The following is a 20875-nucleotide window of genomic DNA, read 5'->3' as shown; positions in this document are numbered from 1 at the left end:
ATTATCCAAATTATCAAAATTTAATGCTTTTAACGTCCTCGGATACTAAACTGATGTATCTATTCTTGTTTACAAATTCCGCCCAAAGAGAACTGGTTTCAATGTGTACGCAGAGTATACAGTATACACGACCGCAATTAACTTTCCTTGCATTACACCCTTGCACAGGTGTATGAATTTTATTGTAAGATAATTTTTTCACTTAGTTATTCTGCTTATATCCCTGAATTTTTTATAATGTATGACCCTTTGTATAAACTGGGGGATTTGGCAAAAATAAGCGCGTTTTAGAGAGAAGAAAATCATTTTTGGGTCAAAATATTAAAAACTTTTCTTTTGATGTTTAATCATCAAAAAAATATCCCCTTCGACGAGCTGGGAAGGGGGGGGGGCTGATTCTTAAAAGTACTCACCCCTGTCCTAATTACAAACATTAAGATTCTGAATACGTTGGTAGGTTTATTTCGTTGAATTGGTTTTCTTATATCGCAAGTTTTGGTTTGTAGCTATGTTCTGTACAGGAGATTTCATTGTGTCTCAGAGTAATTTCAAGTGATCCTCATGCAGAAATCGCAATGCCTGATTCTCAACGGTGCATTTGAACTTTTTTCTGATAAAGTATGAATTATTTTTAAAAGTTACCTGAGCATTTCTACTGCAGACTAATATACACGATTTTATCTGAATTAAAAAGAAATTTAATGAAAAACGGCAATGATCAGAAAAATGTCACAAGGGTACTGTTGTAAATCGGACATTGCCATCTTTCCATGAAGGGTATCTTGAAATTACGCTTATGCACTATAAGATAATGGCTTTCAATTTTATCTTTATTTCAGGTTAGTTTATTATGTGAATTACTAACAGTGAAGAATAAACCCAATCAAGATGGGGACGGAGAAGTTTTGTCTCAAGTGGAATGACTTTGAAAGTAATATAAGTCTCGCATTCCGAGAAATCCGTGATGAAAAAGACTTTTTTGACGTAACTCTGGCATGTGATGATGATCAGCTTCAGGCCCACAAGGTGATACTGAGTGCCTGCAGTCCATTCTTTAGAAACATCCTGAAAAGAAATCCACACCAGCATCCGCTCTTGTACCTGAAAGGAGTCAAGTACTCTGATCTTCAATCAGTTTTAAACTTCATGTATCATGGTGAAGTTAATGTTGCTCAGGATGAACTCAACTCTTTCCTCGCAGTTGCTGAAGAACTCAGAGTCAAGGGTCTCACACAGAATAATGGATCTCAGAGTGCCAAAGGGCGCGAACCTGTTTCAAAATCTCCCCCTCCTATTAAATCTAATGCCCGCCCATCAGAACGTGACTCCGGTCCACCGCCAAAACGTCCCCGCCCTACCCCTCCCACACAGATTACCCCGCCTGACGATGATGATATCCAAGAGGTAGTTCCTGTGAAATCTGAACCTCGTGATTCTAGTGCTGTGATTTCTACACCCGGAGATATGTACCAACCCTCCTCCAACCAACAGTCCCTCGCACTGACAGAAGAGGACGACTACGGGCAGGACGAGAGCTACGACGACTACGGACAATACGGCGACGGATCTTACGACGGACAGATGATGGACCCTTCAATGGCTGGCGGCGCGGATGGAAATAAAGGTAGGCATCGATTTTTTATTCCAAAGAAATATTTTAAATAGCTTCCTCAATTTATTTTTAAACAATATGCCTGTTAAAAAATATTAGGTGATTAAAGCAAACTTAAAACTTTCCAAGTTGAAAATTCCCCTGTACAAGAACAGTTCCCCTCTTTTTAAGTAAGTTTTTTTTACCTCGAACAGATTCTAGTAAAGTAAAAAAAATTGGGTAAAGAAATTTTTTTTGAAAGGGTCTTTTAAAAAGTCAATTGGAAGCTATTTAATTATTTCTTCTTTTAGTAGTTGTATGTTCGTAAATTGTTGGGAGACCATCTTTATTTTTCAACAAAATTCAACCAACCATCAAGTTGGTTAAATTTTGTTTCCCTAACATTGATTCATCTTGTTGTCAAGTCTGAAACTGTGTTACTAGTATCTCTCGTATTTTCAGGAAACCAATTAAGGTGAGTGAACCAATGGTGTCCCAACAATATTTTAATTGCTCACTCATAAACTAACTAATCAACGCGCATTCCAAAGTTTAATTATTTTGGAATGTTGCTGAATTCAAATAACAGACCTAAACCTATGGTTTCACCCTGGTTGGTTTCCGTCGCTGCTACACTACTGCTAAAAATGAAAATTGATGAAATAATCGCCTTTTCATTTTTAATCGTCACGCAGCACACGCTGCCATTTGTTATATATTTTAGGATTTCGTTTTGGAGAGGAGTCTGAACTTGTACTTTCTTTTTTCTCTTAAAATTTCATAATCTTTTTAATGTTTTATTTGGTTACATTTTTTTTTTGATGAGATTCATGAAGTAGATAATTGTTTGATGCCTACCCTTGTATTTCAGGGCGTCCCCTCGAGTCTTACATAGGCAGAACTGATTCAGATTTTCAGTGTTTAGTTTGTGGCAAAACAGGGGCAAGAAAAGACGGGATAGTTAGGCATTTGGAAAACAATCATTTCCCCGGAAATCATCCCTGCTCGTTCTGTTCAAAAACATTTAATTCTATAAACTCCCTGCAGGCACACGAGTCTAGAAATCATAAAAAAACTGGTTTTCAAATTGAAAATTCTTCTTTTTAAGAAATATATATTTTTCAGGGGATTCTCGAGCAATGCTGAATCAATATATTGAAAAGATAGATGTTTCCGGCTCCGCTAAATTTAAGTGCACTTTGTGTGGTAAACTAAATGGACAGAAAGCACATACTGAAAATCACATTGAGAGTATTCATTTCCCCGGCACCTTTGTGTACAATTGTAAATACTGTGGATTGCGTGTGGCCGGGAGGAATAAGCTATACATGCATGTAAACCAAAGTCATAAGATGAATTAAAATGTTTCAGGACCGGAGGATCTGCAGATCTATGTTGTGGAAAACACTGATACTGGATCCAAACATAAGTTCATGTGTGGTATATGTCAACAAACAGGGCTTAACCGAAGAGATGTTCGGAATCATGTAGAATCTCGTCATTTCCCGGATGCGTTTACCTACACCTGTGAACTGTGCAGTAGGGTTATGAAGACTAAGAAAGCCTTAAATAATCATAAGTACACTAAACATAGAGCTGAATTCGATCTTCTCTTCCCGGCTCTGAACTAAGTTTTTTATTGTTGGCGACCCTGTATCTATCCTTGTTATAGATTTGTGATAAATGGAATAAATTGTTTTAGGAGGTTTTGATCCTGTAGTCCCAGCTGATCTGCTTGCTTTAGTCGTCAGCAATCCTGATCCTGAAAGCCGATACAAGTTCATGTGTCAGATTTGCCTAAAAACTGCTGCCAAGTCCAGTGATGCTCGAGATCATGTAGAAAACGCGCATTATCCCAACAAATTTCTTTATGACTGTGATTTTTGTCCCCTGCAACTGAAGTCTAAGTTTGCTTTGAAGAATCATAAACATTACAACCACAGGCCTGGGGCTTCGAGGGTTGTCAGTTCCCTAAAATCCGACCAGTTTAATGCTTTCTCATAAACAGACGTATTATTTATTTTATTTTGACCATAAAAGGTCGCCAGTTTAAAAGCTTGCATACTTCATATAAATATATAATTTGTTAAAGTTTGATTCGTAAATTTTTCAGGACTGATAAACGAGCCTGCTGACTTGTATATATTTGTCGTGGATAACCCAGACAAGGCGGATAAAAATAAGTTCATGTGCAAAATTTGTTGTAAAACATCTACCCGGAAAGATGCAAGGGACCATGTTGAAAATGCGCATTTTCCAAATAGTTTTATTTATCATTGTGAATTTTGTAATGAAAAGTTGAAATCGAAAACCTCTCTAAAGAACCACAAAACAAAGTATCATCGATCTTAATTCTTATGGCAATATTAAACTTTAAGATTCAATTCTATTTATATTGACCCGTGTTATTTTTTAGGTGACTTAAATCTAGAGAATCCGTCAGATCTTTACCGTTACATTGCATACAATCCTGATAGTGAGGACCGAAGACGGTTTTTATGTACTATTTGTCAGAAAACTAGCGCTCGAAATGACGATCTGCGTGATCACATTGAAAATGTCCATTTCCCCAATGTATTTCCCTATACTTGCACTCTATGCGATACTAAGGTTAAATCAAAAGTAATGCTGAAAACGCATTTGAGAACTTGTCGAAATGTAATAAATAATTAGTTTTTATCAAATGATAACAAAAATGCGCATTTTCTTTGATCTTCATTTTTTTCTTTCAATTATGCTAAAATCTAAGTTGAACTAACATTAAGCAACTTCGGCGAATTTTTAAATGTTACTTTTTTTTAGGTTTAATGAAAGATCCATCCGAGCTTCACAAATTTACGAAGGAAACTTTTGACGAGCTCAAAGGTTTAGTGTTTGAATGTTCACTTTGCGGACAGATATGTACCAGAAAAGAAAATCTGCGAGATCATATTGAAAATGCGCATTTTCCCGATCTATTTGTTTACACTTGTGATGTTTGTCATATATCGCTAAGATCCAGGATAGCACTGAAAAATCATAAAATTAAACATAGAAAATAAACATTTTACTGTCGTTCAAATTCTGTTTTTTTAAACTTGGATTTAACTAAATATTTTCCCATTTTAGGTTCTATAGAGCATCCGTCTGATTTGCTTGCCTTTGTGACGGCCAACCCTAACGAAATGGACAAAAATAAGTTTATGTGCAAGATTTGTGGAAAAACATCAGTGCGAAGCGCCCATGTTCGAAATCACGTCGAGAACATTCATTTTCCAAACAACTTCATTTATAACTGTCATCTCTGTTCAGAATCTCTAAAATCTCAAGTAGCGTTACAAAATCATATCGCTAAACATCCTAAGCCGTGTGTTTAATCTCCTCAAATAAATCCAAATAAGAATATTTATGTTAAAATTGATATTTCAGATCCAACGGAATTGCTAGTTTACGTGGTAAACAATCTGAATACGGGAGACAAAAATAAGTTTATGTGCAAGATCTGTGGGAAATCAGCTTCTAGGGTCAAGGATGTGAGAGATCACGTTGAGAACATTCATTTTCCAAACGTGTTTACCTATCAGTGTGATGTGTGTGCAGAACTACTAAAGTCTAAAGTTGCTTTGAAAAATCACAAAATAACCCACCGTCCGCCTAAACTGTAAATTAATTACGATAAATTTGAAATTTTAAGTTTGCTCTATGTTTAGGTATAATTGAAGATCCCGCAGATTTGCTTGATTATGTCACGGAGAATTCAGATGTGGGAAGTAGCATGAAGTACTTGTGTACAATATGCGGGAAAGGTGCTATGTACAGAAAGGATGCTAGAAACCATGTTGAAAACATACATTTCCCCAACACGTTCTCATATCAGTGCGATATCTGCAATATAAAACTTAAATCTAAAACCGCGTTGCATAATCATAATGCAAAAAATCACAAATACTCAACTTAGCTTTGTTGATTCTTATTGTTTGTCAAAAATGTTAAATATATTCTGTTATAAACCCTAACTTTGTCCTCTTTATAGGTTTAGAGCGGTCTCCTGATGAACTTTACAGCTATGTTGTGACAAAAGATAATTTAGATGACAAACATAAACATTTGTGCAGTATTTGTGGTAAAACTGGGATGCATAGGGCCGATGTTAGAAACCATGTTGAAAATATTCATTTTCCCGGAGTTTTCAGTTATTCTTGTGCACTATGCCCTACCATACTCAAGTCTAAAACTGCTTTAGTTAACCACAAAGCGCTCAAGCATAAGAATATGGAATTCAGATAATTGTCCATTAGTTTTTCTTGATGTATTCTTATGATTTTTTGTTTTCAAATATTTCCTCGTTTTTAGGCCCAGACCTGGACGTGTTTATTCTCCGACGGGAGGGAGAAATACGGAAATATGTTTGTTCAATCTGCTCTTCATTTTCACACAAGTCTAGGAGTAATGTCCGAAATCATATTGAATCTATTCACTACCCAGGAAGTTGTCTTTATTCCTGTCAAATATGTGGCACTGTGGTGAAAACTAAACGCGCGTTAGAAGTTCATCGGAGCGCACATCATAAGAATTAATTAGTGTTTTAATAAATACATAATTATACATTTTTTAGCTTTTTTAAATCATAACTATTTTTTAAATATTTGACATATTTAGGATTTTCGTTAAGAGACCCGTCTGAACTTGATAATTACTTGCTTCGATTGTCATCGTCCCTCTACGTTTGTGGTATCTGTTCCCAGTTTAAACATCAGGCTAAATCTAATGTTAGAAATCATGTTGAATCAAAACATTTCCCCAACAGCTTTAGTTACTCTTGTGAAGTGTGTGGAACTGTCTCTACTACTAAGCAAGCTCACCAGTCACATAAATCTAAGAAGTGTATGAAATTTTAGCCGACTACTTAATGTTTACAATATTAACATTCTAGGACTGACGGCAGATGGACGGCGGAGACTCGAGACCATGGCGGATTTTGACGAATATCTGGTTCGCGAGGCGGAGTTTATTGTGTGCAACATCTGCCGTGTGTACAGAAACAAGACTATCACTAATGTGAGAATGCACATCGAGTCGAAACACTTCCCTGGCACATTTGAGTACAGCTGTAGCTTGTGCTGTAGACTGTTTAACACTAAGCTTGCCTTGGATCGGCACAAGAAGAAATGTGAACAATGGTCGTTGGGTCAAAACTAAAATACTGTTTTTATTTAGAGATCTCAACCTACGCTGAACTAGACAAGTATATCTCCAAGGATGAAACCAATTCTAGACTGTACTGCGGTTACTGTCATCAGTTTTCTCATAAATGTAAAGATAATGTGCGCAATCATGTGGAAGCTAAACATTTCAAGGGACATTTTGTGCACATGTGCAATGTTTGTGGGATTAGTTGTGCAACGAAGATATCTTTGCAAACGCACAGGGGAAAGTTTCATAAAGAGGAGAAGTATCAGCGCTATTAATATTTTTTTATTATAATCCTGATTGTTACAGCTGCCATATTTGTGATTTAAAAAGTATACTGATTTTGCAATTTAAGTCTTATTTTTGGCATTCAATTCATAATAATAGAGCTTGATATTTTTAAATGAAATAATTTAGATCTTGTTTCTCTCCCCGTAGTTTCAATAAATTAACTAAAAATTGATAAAATGAAGCAATGTGTACATAGATAATAGCTTAGACTTGTAAAATTATAAATGTATCCAGTGCATTTTTGACAAAGTATTTCTCAAAATGGTATTTTTAGGGCTGCGAGTGGAGGACTTGGTGAAGTTTACTGTCAAAGATGAAGCAAGTTCAAGAATTTTCTGTACAATTTGTCGAATATTCTCGCATGCCTGTAGTAAAAGCAATGTAGTCGACCATATTGAGTCGAAACATTTTAACGGTGCATTCTCCCACTTTTGTAAGGAATGCGGAAAATATTGCAAAACTAGAAACGCTCTGAAAGGGCACAGAAAAAGATGTACAGGAGCTCCAGATTCAGCAGATAGATTGTTTGGTCATATTGATGTAACTGATCCATGATTAATCACAATTTTAACTTTCTGAATTCAGTTTATGTTTTAGAACTGTCCATGGGGGACCTTCATCAGTTCGCACAACGAGATCAACTCTCAGCAAAATGGTTCTGTTCGATTTGTGGAAACTTCACTCATGCGAGCAAGGGCAATGTTATTAACCATGTGGAGTCTAAGCATTTTTGTGGCAGAATATCACATTTTTGTGATATTTGTGGACATTTTTGCAAAACTAAAAATGCACTTCAGAATCATAAAACTCGAGCTCACAAAACTTCATCTTGATCATTGTTTCAGGGACGATATCCAATCCTAAAGACCTGCTTCAGTTCGTCCATCCTCTGACCAACGGAGATCCTGGGTTCGTCTGTGGAGGGTTCGTCTGTGGACTATGCTTTAAGTTTAAACACGTGTGGAGGACGAACGTGAGGAACCATATCGAATCAATTCATTATAAAGGACATTTTGTTTATAATTGTGACATATGCGGGCAAGTAAAGAACTCAAAACAAGACGTTTACTCTTGTAAATCCGAGCATAGACGCAAATCCAAGCTGCCATAATTATCTTTATTTAAAACTGACGAAATTAAAAATTCTTCCTGAATAGTAAATAATATTTTATGTAATAAATGTTCGTTTTGTAAATTTTAAAGTTTTATTTATGATTTCAGGGTTAGTTCATCCTGGAGTAAGTGGTTTAGAAGATTTTGATCAATATATCCGGAAAGATGGGCCCTACAACATCTGTAATATCTGTGCATGCATGAAGAACAAATCCATCACAAATGTCCGCTGTCACATTGAGTCCAAACATTTCCCGGGAACTTTCACGTACACTTGCGAGTTTTGTGGCAAAGATTGTTTTTCTAAAACTTCGTATCGAGATCATAGATCTCTTTGTATGAAAATTACAACTACAGCCAAGTGAATTATACTGTTCAAACTCAAGATATTTGTTTCTAGGTATTGTTGAAAATCTATTGGTTGATGTTGGTTCTGGAACTATGTGCAAAGAGTGTGGTAAAATTTTAATGCATCGTTTTGACGCAAGGCGTCATGTTAGAATGACGCATTTTCAACACCAAGCTTATGATTGTGAAATCTGTGGTAAAAGACAAAAGCATATCTGGGCTTTGGGAGATCATATGCGAAAGTCACACGGTGTCAAGAAAAGTTATTTAAACCAATCTTATTAAATTAGTAAAATAAACGTTGTAATTTTAAATCCTGTTTTTTTCTTGCATTTTAACTATTTTTAATGCGCTTATTAAGCTTCAACTAAACTTGATTAACAGAAATAAATATTTTTAGAAGCACTTGCCGCGCTGGAGAAATTTATCTCGGACAATATGGGGTCTGAGAACTCGTGCAGTATTTGCGGAAAATTCTTCTGTCGACCGCAAGCTGTCAAGTTCCATATTGAAAGCGCTCATGGCCGGCACTTCAACGTAATCTATCCCTGTGAATATTGTGGCAAAGTGTCCTCGACTAAGAACTTGTATTGGACGCATAAGAGTCGTTGCAAAACCATGTTTTCTCTCTCAACATCAACTTCAACTGCCGACAGAAACTTTCTTTAAGATTTTTTTACTGATCTGAAATAAATTAGTGTCGAAGTCCCTTTAACTCGGCATGTTGTTATCTAAGCTTCAAACTATTCAACGTTCTTCTATTGCAGAATTTGTGGAGAGTATGATAGAAGATGTAGCTGATGGGTTTCGCTGCCTTCCTTGTGGCAAAGTTAGTCTCTCTAAGTCGCATGCGAGACGTCATGTGCGCATGGTTCATATGAACACTGCTGAACAGGAAGTGGCGTGTAATTTATGCGGGAAAAAATATCGACACAAATGGTCACTGGATGCACATCAACGTAAAATGCACATTTTTAAACCAACATTTTGATCTTGATAGTTTTTACATGTTAACGTGAAAATATTAAATATACTATTTGAAGCAAACTTGGTGTAACTTGTCACTAAATTGTTCTTTTTTTCTTAAATATAAAAGTTTTGCATTTTTCAGACCTGATGTATGATAAACTGGATCTAAGTAGTGGCTACCCTGTGTGCATGGTGTGTGGGAAGGGGTTCACTATACTAACCAATGCCAGGAGGCATGTCAGAACCATGCACTATGGTCAGGGGCAGGGACAGTTTGAGTGTCCCACTTGTGGCAAAGGGTTTGGAAAACAGAGATCATATGATGACCACATGAGGCGGGTTCACAGGGTGTATAAAAAAGAGGGTGCTGGAGAGTTCATGGAAAATATTTCCCTCCAGTAGATAAATATTTTGTTAAAGTTAGTTATCAATATAGTTGATAAATTATATAGTTGTTTTGTAGTCACAGTAACTTGGTTGAATATTTCAGTGTTGGTCTCGAGCCTGCACGAGCTGGACAGGTTCGTGAACGAGAACATCAGCTCCAGGGACGGAGTTCCAGCCTGCTCTCTCTGCACCTACACCTATACCCGGAGAAATAACGTGGCTCGGCATATTGAAGCCAATCATGTTTCCGCAGCATTTCAATGTGACGAATGCGGGAAAATTTCGCCCACAAGACATGCCTTGTATTACCACAAGAAAAAGCATAGTTCTTAATTTGATCAGTATTTAGATATTTCAAAATTAAATATTTCAGTATTAAATGTTGAATATTTATTTTAGTGCGTGTGTCACAGGAAGGGATTGGTAGTGTTATATCGTCTCAGATGTCGGAGATGTTTGACGGAGATAGGAAAATCTGGATGTGTCTCATGTGCGAGAAAACTTGTAACGTGAAACGTGACTTGGGTCGTCACATTGAGGCACTTCACGTGCTTACCGATCCGTTTATTTGTGGTCTTTGTAACGGTCATTTTGGTACACGTCGGGCACTTCAAAGACATAATTTAGCTTACCATACTGTAAAATAAAAATTAAATGTTTAATTTTATATTTTTCTAAATAAAAAGTTTTCATGTAATATCGCCTCTTAAAATGTTTTAAATAAACTTTGTGTTCCTTTAGGCGATTACATGGGGCAGAGCGGAGATCTAGACGCCCGGCTTAACACCATGTTCCAGAAGAGTACCGACGAGAACTATATCTGTCTCATGTGCTCCTACAGCAACGGTGTGAAGCAGAACATGAAGAAGCATGTAGAGATCCATCTTCCTTCGACTGGAAATCCTTGTGGTTTCTGCGGGAAAATTTTTAAGACTAGCAACTCTTTAAACACGCACATAAGTACTCGTCATAGAAAACTAAAGTATTGATATTTAAGGTGGCGAGCTTGTATTTGAAAACCCCGATGGAACCTTCTCTTGTGCAGTTTGTGGTCATGTGAGCAACATTAAGTGTAATTTAAAAAAACACTTGGAAATTCACAGTTCTGAAACCATAGAGTGTACTTACTGTGCCAAACCATTCAAAACCCGCAACAGCTATCTCACTCACGTGTATAGATACCACAAACAAACCTAGTTAAATTAAATTGATAAAATATTTGAAGATGAATAAACATTTGCTTGTACTGTCTGGTTCATATTGTTGCATGCAATTTTGTTTAAAAGTTTTAAATTTATAATATTATATGTTTTAGATCTTGACGGATTGATAGATCAGAGCCTGAGAAAAAATGCCAATGGAAACTTTTCCTGTGCTTTATGCGGGAAAGAAGGAACTACCAGACAAAATACCAGAAATCACATTGAAACCCACTTGGCAGTGTCAGGATTCAATTGTAACTACTGTGGGAAAAACTACCGAACTAGAAATAGTTTAAATGTGCATAAAAGTAGCTTGCATCGTTCTGATGCATCGGTTAGGTTCGGAGAAGTTAGAAATTCTCTGAATTAACATCACTTGATGGTGCCATATTTACATAGTACCTCTGTATTCTTGTATTTTGGATTTAGTATTGTGTATTTAAAATGCGTTTAATTATCATTCATTCTCAAGCTAAGAAGTTATTTGTTTAGAGGGCGACGAGCGAGTAATCGACATGAAGGTCGCAGCAATGTCGCGACAAACTGCCACAAGACGATGGGAATGTACAGAATGCGGAAAATTGGCAAGCCAGAGAACCGATCTAAAGAAACACATTGAAAGTCTACATTTAGACCTGGAATTGCCCTGTGACGTGTGTTTTATGGTGTTTAAGACGAGACACACTCGCTACGCTCATCTCAGAACTATTCATGGAATTTGTAACAAATAACACGTTAATATTAGAATATATGTACAATCCCAAGTTTTTCCCTAGTTTCAAATTTAAACAAATGTTTTGATATTTAGGTTTGTACGAAGAGAACTTGGTACAGGTTGACCCAAATGACAGGAAAAGTCCATGGCGCTGCCTGCTCTGTATCAAGGATTTTGCCAGTAAAAGCAACGCAATGCGTCATATAGAGACGTTACACACTGCAACTCCAACCCTGCAGTGTAACGTTTGCCAGCGGATGCTGAAAAACAAGAATTCACTCTCCAATCATATGATCATTATTCACGGGCAAAATAAGGGTGTTCGGACCCAGTTCAGAAATGGAGAATTGATTTAGCACAGTTAACAGCATGTATTTGTAATGCATTATTAATACATCGCATTTGAATGTAAAAAATATATTTTGCTAACCTCTAATCCTCCATAACCTAATCTTATCCGGTCTTGTGGTTTGATCAGCTCCATGTTTTAGGATTAGTAGGCGGGGAGAACCTGCTCCTAGTCCCAGATCCAACTGAGAACTTGGTTCAGGTTGATCTGGAGGATAAAAGATCTCCATGGAAATGTCTCATCTGCTTAAGGCGCAGAAGTTTTTATGTTTTGTTTTTAATTCAAGGTCACCAAAAAAAATTTTAGTGTTTTTAGTCACCTTTAATGTTTTAAAAATAACTTTGCGGTTTAAGGGAATTCTCCACTAAATGGAGTGGATGTCGGCACCTTCATAAAATGCATTCCGGCCCTGAGACTAAAGCTAGCGGTAAAACAAAATAAAAATTTTCATATTTTTAGCTAATTGTCGTTCATGGCTCTTTTTAGTTGAGGTTCTTCTTGGAGAGAAACTGGAGATAAAAGAGGAAGTGGTGGAGATTGAAACTGTTTGTTTAGATCCGGAGGAAAATATTACGTGTTCTGCATTTTTTAATTTAAATTTTTTTATCCCTTTCCTTTCATCCTTTTCCTTTTTTTGTTGGAACTCGTTTGGTTTTAGGAAGAACTTGTACAAAAAGATGATGCTTGGGAGTGTAAACTCTGCTTTAAGGTTATTGCATTGAAAAAAATGTCAAATTTTAACTTTTTATAAAAAAAAGAAGGAATTTTTAATAACTGTTTTTTTATATCAGGTGTCCAAGCCATACCACACTGCCAGGGTTAGTTTTTCTTTAATATTAAAAAAAATTGATTGGTCGAAAAAAGTTAAAGTCTTATTATTGTACTCTGAGCAGGACCATATTTTGGCGCACCTGGCTATACCTGGTGGGTTGACCTGTCTCCAGTGCGGACTTAACTTCACCAGCAGGAATATGTTCAGTCTTCACATGACCTCAGAGCACAAGAGCTTTAAACGCTGGTAGATCAGATCTCGTTGAAATCTACAGTTTGTTGTAAAAATTGGATATATTTCTGATGTTTGAAATATTTAACTGTCCTCTATAAGACAAAACTGATGTACCTCGTATAATTTTAAATTATAAATTTAATGTTAAAATAAACATAAAACTGTAAACATTTATTATTTTCAAATATTTTGATATTTATACAAATCTTTTTACTAATTTTCTCTCTGTTTTTTTAGACATAAACGTGCTGGAGGTGGAGGGAGGGTTCCAGTGCCAGCTTTGCGGAAAAATAATCAGGAAAAATATCTTATCCGAAAACGAAAGTTTTAAATGCTTAAGGATATAAAAAAGGGCGGCAACTATGAAAAAATATGCCCAAATTGCATTTTTTATACAAATAAAGTATTCAAGGGGAAAACGCCCAAAAAGTAAATTTTAAACTAGTTTTTGTTCAGTTCTAGGGGCTAAATTGGGCCGGGTTGAGGGCAGTCAAATAAGTATTTGTGTCTGCAGACAAATGTCTAATATGAAGCGACATTATCAAGATAAACACAGTGATGGCAGTGGAACTAAAGTTTGCCAGTTAGGATAAATGCCATTTCTCGCAAAAAAAAGCAATTTAATTTTTTTACATCTTAATCTTTTTTCTAAGATCAAATCTAAATAAGAGTGATTCCGACCCCCCTTCCTCATGATGTAGCTTTGACTAAATGCATTTTGTTTTAAAGCTTGTGTTTGAAAGAGTACAAGTCCCAGAACAGCTTAAACAACCACATCTACACTTACCACAAGAACAGGATTTAGGAGAACCGCAAGAACAAAACTCTGCAACAAAATTATTGTCCCAGAAAATTTGGAGCACATAATTTAAGCCATGTTAAAAATCATCCTAGTTATTTTTTGGAATATGCATGTGCCAAAATCCTGCCAATAAATCTGATACCGATTGTTTTGTATTTTAGTATTTGTGATTTTGTTCCTACTTCATCAATATTTTAGAAACTGAACTTATGCCACTTATATTTCAGAGCTGGACGAGCAAATCCTGAAGAAGATGTATAGAGACGAGAGGGTTGAAGGACGAAGTCCCTGGGTCTGCATAGACTGTGGCAAAACCTCGATGTTGAAGAAGGACGTTTCCAGGCACATCGAGGCCAAGCACATCCACAACATTGCTTTCGATTGCGGGCTTTGCGGGAAAATATTTAAGACTCGTGATTCTCTGAGAAAGCATCATTGTATTAATATTCAAATCTGATGAGTTAAAAAATATAAATGTTGGATAAAATTTTCATAATTTTTCTTGTTCTAGAGTTGGACGACGAGATTATGGGAATGATGTTCAAGAACGGCACCCAGTGGGTCTGCAGCGTGTGCGGTAAATCCGCGGCGAGAAAAATAGACATTTCCCGCCACGTCGAAGCTCGACACGTGCACAACCTTCAAATAGCGTGTCAGCAGTGTCAGCGGTTTTTCAAAACTCGAGATAGTCTTAGGAAGCACTGTGTTTCTAGTCACGCTTAAACTTCATCAAATCATTTATATTTTAAGACAATAAATGAATTTTGATTTTCTAAAAATGTTTCAAGCATGATTGTTATTACCTATGTCGTCAATATGTAAATCATTTTTTAATTGACATTTTTTAATATTAGGTTTGGACGATGAGATCTCCAAGCACATGCATAGGGATGAGACGGACAAAAGCTGGATTTGTGATGTGTGCGGGAAAACCTCAATGAACAAGTTTAATATATTCCATCACATTGAAGCGCGCCACATCAAACACAGCGGAGTCATCTGTGATGTTTGTCAAAGAAAGTTTAAAACCAGAAATTCTTTGCGGAATCATCGCAGGACGGAAGATCATTACACCGAAGATCATGTTTTCAAATAGTTTTTTTTTTCGATTGAATTTAGTATTTACTGTAGTGTTAATGATACAAATAGACGTTTTGTATAAGATAATTATTAATTATTTGAATAATGTTTAGATCTAGATGAGCAGATCTCAGAGTACATGTACCGAGATCAGAGTCTGGGTTGGGTCTGTAAACTCTGTGGGAAAAACTCTGTTAAGAAGTACAACATTCAGAATCACGTTGAATCCAACCATATCCAGTCTAGTGGTGTTACTTGTACTACATGCGGAAAAGTGTTTAAAACTCGGGATAGTTTGAGACATCACTTGAAGTCAGCTGGGCATTAACAATAACCATAACTCCAATATAATCCTGTACTTCTTTTGTTTTATTTTTAATATATCTTGTGTTCTAAAATTGCTTTTTTCTGTAAAATATTATTTTTTTATTTTTAAACTAAATCGTTCTTTTTTGTTTTAGAACTTGACTTGGATGTTGAAGAATTAGACGCACTGATTGCTGCAAATATGTACCGAGACGAGGTTCAAGGTTGGATCTGTAAATTCTGTGGGAAATCCTCGAAAAAGAACAGTCACATTATCGCACACATTGAAGCCAAGCATTGCAGGACGCGTGGCTTCGTGTGTCCTACATGTGATAAAGTTGTGAAAACTAGAGAGAGTTTGAGACACCACACTAGAGTCTGCTTCCCTATGAACGTTGAAATAGTGAATGAATGATTTCTTAACAAGTAATGTTTGGAATAAACTGTTGACTATAAAAATATCATTTATTGATTTTGTTTTTTTTCCATATTTTATTTTGATTTACATTTTGTTCAGATTTGTACCTGGAGCTTGAGTCTCGAATGTACCGGGATGCGCTAGGCTGGGTCTGTAAAGTCTGCGGAAAGACCTCGAAACAGAAGAACAACCTCCGGTCCCATGTTGAGGCTAACCATGTTGACACAGGGGGAATTGTCTGCTCAATCTGTGCTAAAGTATTTAAGACAAGAGATAGTTTGAGGCATCACATTAAAACCTGTAGTTTGTAACTCGACCAACATTAACTTTAATAATTAAGTTTGACCATATTTTACAAATAAAATAATTTTCCTTCGCTTGAATTTGAAAATATTTTTCATTTTCTGATGTTTATTTTTTCAGAACTAGACAATCTGATTCTGGAACAAATGCACCGAACCTCGGACCTCGGTTGGATTTGCAATATTTGTGGAAAATCATCGACTAAAAAGAACAATATAACCAGCCATATAGAGGCCATACACATGCAGACCGGGGGCTTTCATTGTGATGTATGCAGTAAAGTGTTCAAAACCAGAGATAGTTTAAGACATCACACTAAAACCTGTTTATTACGCTAACCAAATCTTGATTAAAATGAGATTTTACGACTAATTTTTAGTTTTGCTAATTTGGAAATTTTTCTAGAATTGAGCAGTGCTATTGCTGAACTGATGTATCGGAACCCTGTGCTGGGATGGATGTGTACCGTCTGTTCGAAATCCTCGAGATATAAAAACAATATCGAGTCTCATGTCGAGGCTCATCATCTCAATACCGGCGGGGTCTCTTGTCCTCTCTGTAGCAAAGTATTGAAAACCAGAGAGAGTTTGCGACAACACATGAAATTTGTTTCACATTAAAATTGTTTTAATAAATCATTTATTTTTAAATAATTTGTAATATTATTACAGAGCTTGACGAGAAGATTGCCGAGGTCATGTTCAAGGACGTGTTCATGAACTGGGTGTGCAAGGTGTGCAACAAGATGTCCAAGACCAAGCGGAACATTGAGACGCATATCGAAGCTAATCATATTGAAAGCAGCGGAGTCGCGTGTCCAATCTGTTATAGAGTGTTAAAAACTAGAGAAAGTCTGAGATCTCACATGAAGAACACAAAACATTAATTTTATACGTTTTAAATAAATAGTTTGTTATCAAATCTTTATGAACATGATTTTTTATCCCAAAGTTTTAATTTCAAAAGTTGAAAAATAATAATTATTTTTTTCAGAATTGGACGAAATTATTGCCGGCTTTATGTTCAAAGATCCTCTTCTTGGCTGGGTTTGCAATGTTTGTGGGAAAAATTCTAAAATGAAGAAAAACATTGAATTCCACATAGAGGCGAACCACTTGAAAACCAATGGAGTTGCCTGTACTTTCTGTGGAAAAGTATTGAAGACGAGGGAAAGTTTGAGACAACATTTAAAGAACGCAAAACATGTTTCACCCGTAACCTATGAATAAACATCTAACAATAGTCGGCGAAGTAAATTATATGTCTTACCAAGATTCTAATTATATGATAATAAATGTATGTTCAGCTTTGACTCTTATTCGGGATTTTTAATAATGAAATTTTTAATAACTTTTTAATTTATCCGGACTTATACCGGATTAATTTAATTGTAGGTTAAAGCACAAAGATTATAAATTTCACTATATTGCAAGTGGTGTTTTGATTTTTTTCAGTCGGAATCTTAATCATTTTGATGAATAAACGAGATGCAAATTATTAATGAGAAAATTTCTAACTTGTAAATATTTGCAACACTAAAAATCTTAAATTGTAACTTCTTATTTAAAGTTTACTGCTTTTCAATATTTATGATTTCTTTCGTCACACTATTATTTTTCTTACTGATCAAGATTAACCTGAAGCAGAAGGATCAAATTTAAACTAAAATTTCAGTTTCGTCCTTTCCCTTATGTAGAATAAACACAGAATACTTTAAAATTATTAAATTTAAAATTAATTTATCAATTCTATAAATATTGCAGAGCTTGATGCTGAGCTGGAGATGTACATGCATAAGTCGGGTGGCTGGGGTTGGACCTGCAAGGTGTGCGGGAAGAGCAGCATGTACAAGAGAAACATCTTGAACCACGTGGAGGCTAAACACGTGACAACGGCAGGGGTTGCTTGTGATGTCTGCTGTAAACAGTTCAAGACAAGGGACAGTTTGAGGAAACACATGAAGGACGCGCACAATTAAATTGATTGATTGAAGAAAATAAAAATATGATCTAATTTTTTACAATTCTTGGTTTCTACTGGTTATATTATTAACCTCTGTTTATATTTAGATCTGGATCTACTTATATCGGAGTATATGCATCGAGATCCAGTCCTGGGTTGGGTCTGCTCCGGGTGCAACAAGATATCCACCAACAAATTCAACATTATCAACCATATTGAAGCAAAGCATATTCAAACTCCTGGCGTGACCTGTGATCTATGCTACAAACTGTTTAAAACTCGGGAGAGTTTGAGAAAACACAGAAGTCTTGAACATTCAAGATTAGTGCAATAGCATGTTGAATCAATAAATATTTAATGATTATTATCTAGTTTTATTCACAAAATATTCATGCTCAATTTAATTTTTGCCAAATGAACATTTTTTTCCAGGAGGGCTGAGCTGCGCTGTTGAAAACGAGCTAGTTGCTGAAATAGAGAGATTAATGTTCAAGGGGCCAGATAGGTTTTGGAATTGCAAGATTTGTGCCAAAACATCTAAGGAAAATTTAGCCAAATACTGATTTCATTTGTGTAATTTTTTCTCTCAAATTGTTTGATTTAGTAATGTCATCTCGAGATTGAATCGTGGATCGTAAGGACCTGCCTAAACGCTTTATTTGATTTGATTTTGATCCATTTCAACCATATGAATAAGCCAACCTCTGAAGTTGGTAATATCTGAATTTTTAACCAAACATTACATGATTTGTGCAGTGCCTAGGATCCATTTAATTTTGATCCGCACTGGAAAAAAATGGATCCGGATCTTAAAAATTTACTGTATTTTGTAAGCTAAGCAAAAATTGCAAATTTTGTCTTGATTTGTTTGCTTATTTTTATGCTAAAACTTTATGAAACATTCAGAAATCAGGAAATTTGTATAATCTCTCTTTTATTAATAGTTCAGATTTGGGGTTTGAGAGTGAACACTTTTTGCAGCTTTTGGTTGATATTTTGCCCCTTAGATCCGGATCCAGGAAGCCAAAATCTTGCGGTTCTAAAGTACTGGATTTGTGCAAATTTTGATTTGGTTAAATTTAGTTGAAGACTGATATAAGTCGGCATGTGGAAGCTGTGCATATGCTGAACCATCCAGGAATAACTTGTGATATTTGTGGAGAAATCTCTAAAACTAGAAATGCGCACAGACAGCACAGAACTGCTAAACATACTGTGCACAGATCTACCATGGAAGCTCTTCCTGCTCCATATTTCTAGATTAAACTTCCTGCTCCATGATTCTAGATTTTAAACTTATCGCTTCATATTTCTAGAGTAAACTACTGCTTCATATGTCTAGATTAAACTTACTGCTCCATTTTTCTAGATTAAACTTCCTGCTTCATAATTCTAGACTAAACTCTATATTGAACTTCCTGCTCCTCATTCATATAAAAAAATCTATATTAAACTTCCTGCTCCATATTTCTAGACTGAACCCCAGATTAAACATACTGTTCCATATTTCTAGGCTGAACTCCAATGTAACGTAATGTAATTAAAGTAAATTTTAATAAATAGATTATCAAGTACAATAGGTGGCAACAGAGAAATAGACCAATTATACACGACGTCACAAGTGTCAAATAAAACAAGGAAAACGAAATTTGTTCACATTAGTTGACATGTTTTTCAAGATTAAATACAACAGTGTAAAGACAGAAAATAAAAAACACATAAAATTGCACTTATTTTACTGTAAAATAAGTACTTTAAATTATCACTAATATTTTTATTTTTGTCGGACACAAAAACTAAGAATATAGTTGTTCTGAGAGTGTACAAATTCTACGTTGCCATCTATTGTACTAAAATTACATTAACTTTCCAATTCCTGTTCTTAAATTCTACACTTCAATATCAACTTCAAACTGCTCAAACAGTAAATCCTGTAAAAAACTAGAACTCCATAAATACTATTTAGAATATATTACAAAGTTTCAATAATTAGTATTAAATTAAATTTAATTCCATTTTTTATCAATTCAATTATTTTTTTTCCATTTTAATGCCTTCAAAGTAAAAACTTAATATTTTCTTTTCCAGTTTGTTGCTTTATTTCTTTTTTTTTTAACTACACCAATTAAACTATAATTGTCGGATTCGGACTCACGAGTGGTCTTTTAATTATGGTATTAAGATTTCTCAAAAACTGTCAAAAATACTAGAGCCAAACAATGTATGTGTGCTGATGGCTTTGATATTACTTAAAAACATATAATCTCGTAGACCATTTAAATACTTGTGTAAGATTTATAATAAATAAATATTGAGACATCTGTGTTTTTTTAGAAATAGGTTGATAAGTGTGTTAAATTTCATTTCATTTTTTAAGTGAATATTACACAAAAAATATATGCGTGAAAACTAATATCAAGAGAAAATAAAATGGTCATTTTTTTAGATTGGCAAAGCATGACTGCACAGTTGGATGATGGCAGTGGGTTCATCTGTCTAATCTGTGACAAAATCTGTCAAATGAAGGTGTAGTAGTTTTATCGGTCTATTCTGTAATATTAAGGTCTAGTAGTTTATCTGTCTAATCTGTCACATGAAGATCTAGTAATTTATCTGTAGAATCTGTCACATGAAGGTCTAGTAGTGTATGTGTCTAATCTGTCACATGAAGGTCTAGTAATTTATCGTTAGAATCTGTCACATGAAAGCCTATTAGTGTATGTGTGTCTAATCTGTCACATGAAGGTTTAGGAGTAAAAAATCAACCAATTGTCTATATTTATCTACTTTTACAAACATCAGGTTATAAATTTTCTTTAGCTGCACTGCAGAGCATTTTTTGATTTGATAGCAGGGAGTTTATT

At 35.4% G+C, this 20875-nt stretch overlaps 1 protein-coding gene across 37 annotated transcripts; it reads left to right on the top strand.

Annotated features, from left to right (window-relative positions):
- Window positions 1-812: 812 nt before the first annotated feature.
- On the top strand, window positions 813-19543 carry LOC111709666 (broad-complex core protein). Of its 37 annotated transcripts, none has more exons than XM_023483455.1 (7): window positions 813-1624; window positions 12277-12385; window positions 12488-12561; window positions 12621-12697; window positions 12793-12843; window positions 12926-13152; window positions 13378-13393. In XM_023483455.1, coding segments are annotated over exons 1-7 (1275 nt in total). In that variant the 5' UTR covers window positions 813-888; the 3' UTR covers window positions 13379-13393. The 37 variants fall into 37 exon arrangements, with proteins under 37 accessions (XP_023339223.1, XP_023339225.1, XP_023339222.1 ...); XM_023483457.1 differs by lacking the exon at window positions 13378-13393 and having other exon boundaries at window positions 12926-12952; window positions 13028-13308; XM_023483454.1 differs by lacking the exon at window positions 13378-13393 and having other exon boundaries at window positions 12926-13308.
- The last annotated feature ends 1332 nt before the right edge of the window (window positions 19544-20875 follow it).

The sequence above is a fragment of the Eurytemora carolleeae genome, unplaced genomic scaffold, assembly GCF_000591075.1.
Source record: "Eurytemora carolleeae unplaced genomic scaffold, Eaff_2.0 scaffold662, whole genome shotgun sequence".
Lineage (NCBI taxonomy): Eukaryota > Metazoa > Arthropoda > Copepoda > Calanoida > Temoridae > Eurytemora > Eurytemora carolleeae.
Note: the sequence above shows the minus strand (reverse complement) of the source record. Positions and strands in the feature narration are given on the sequence as shown.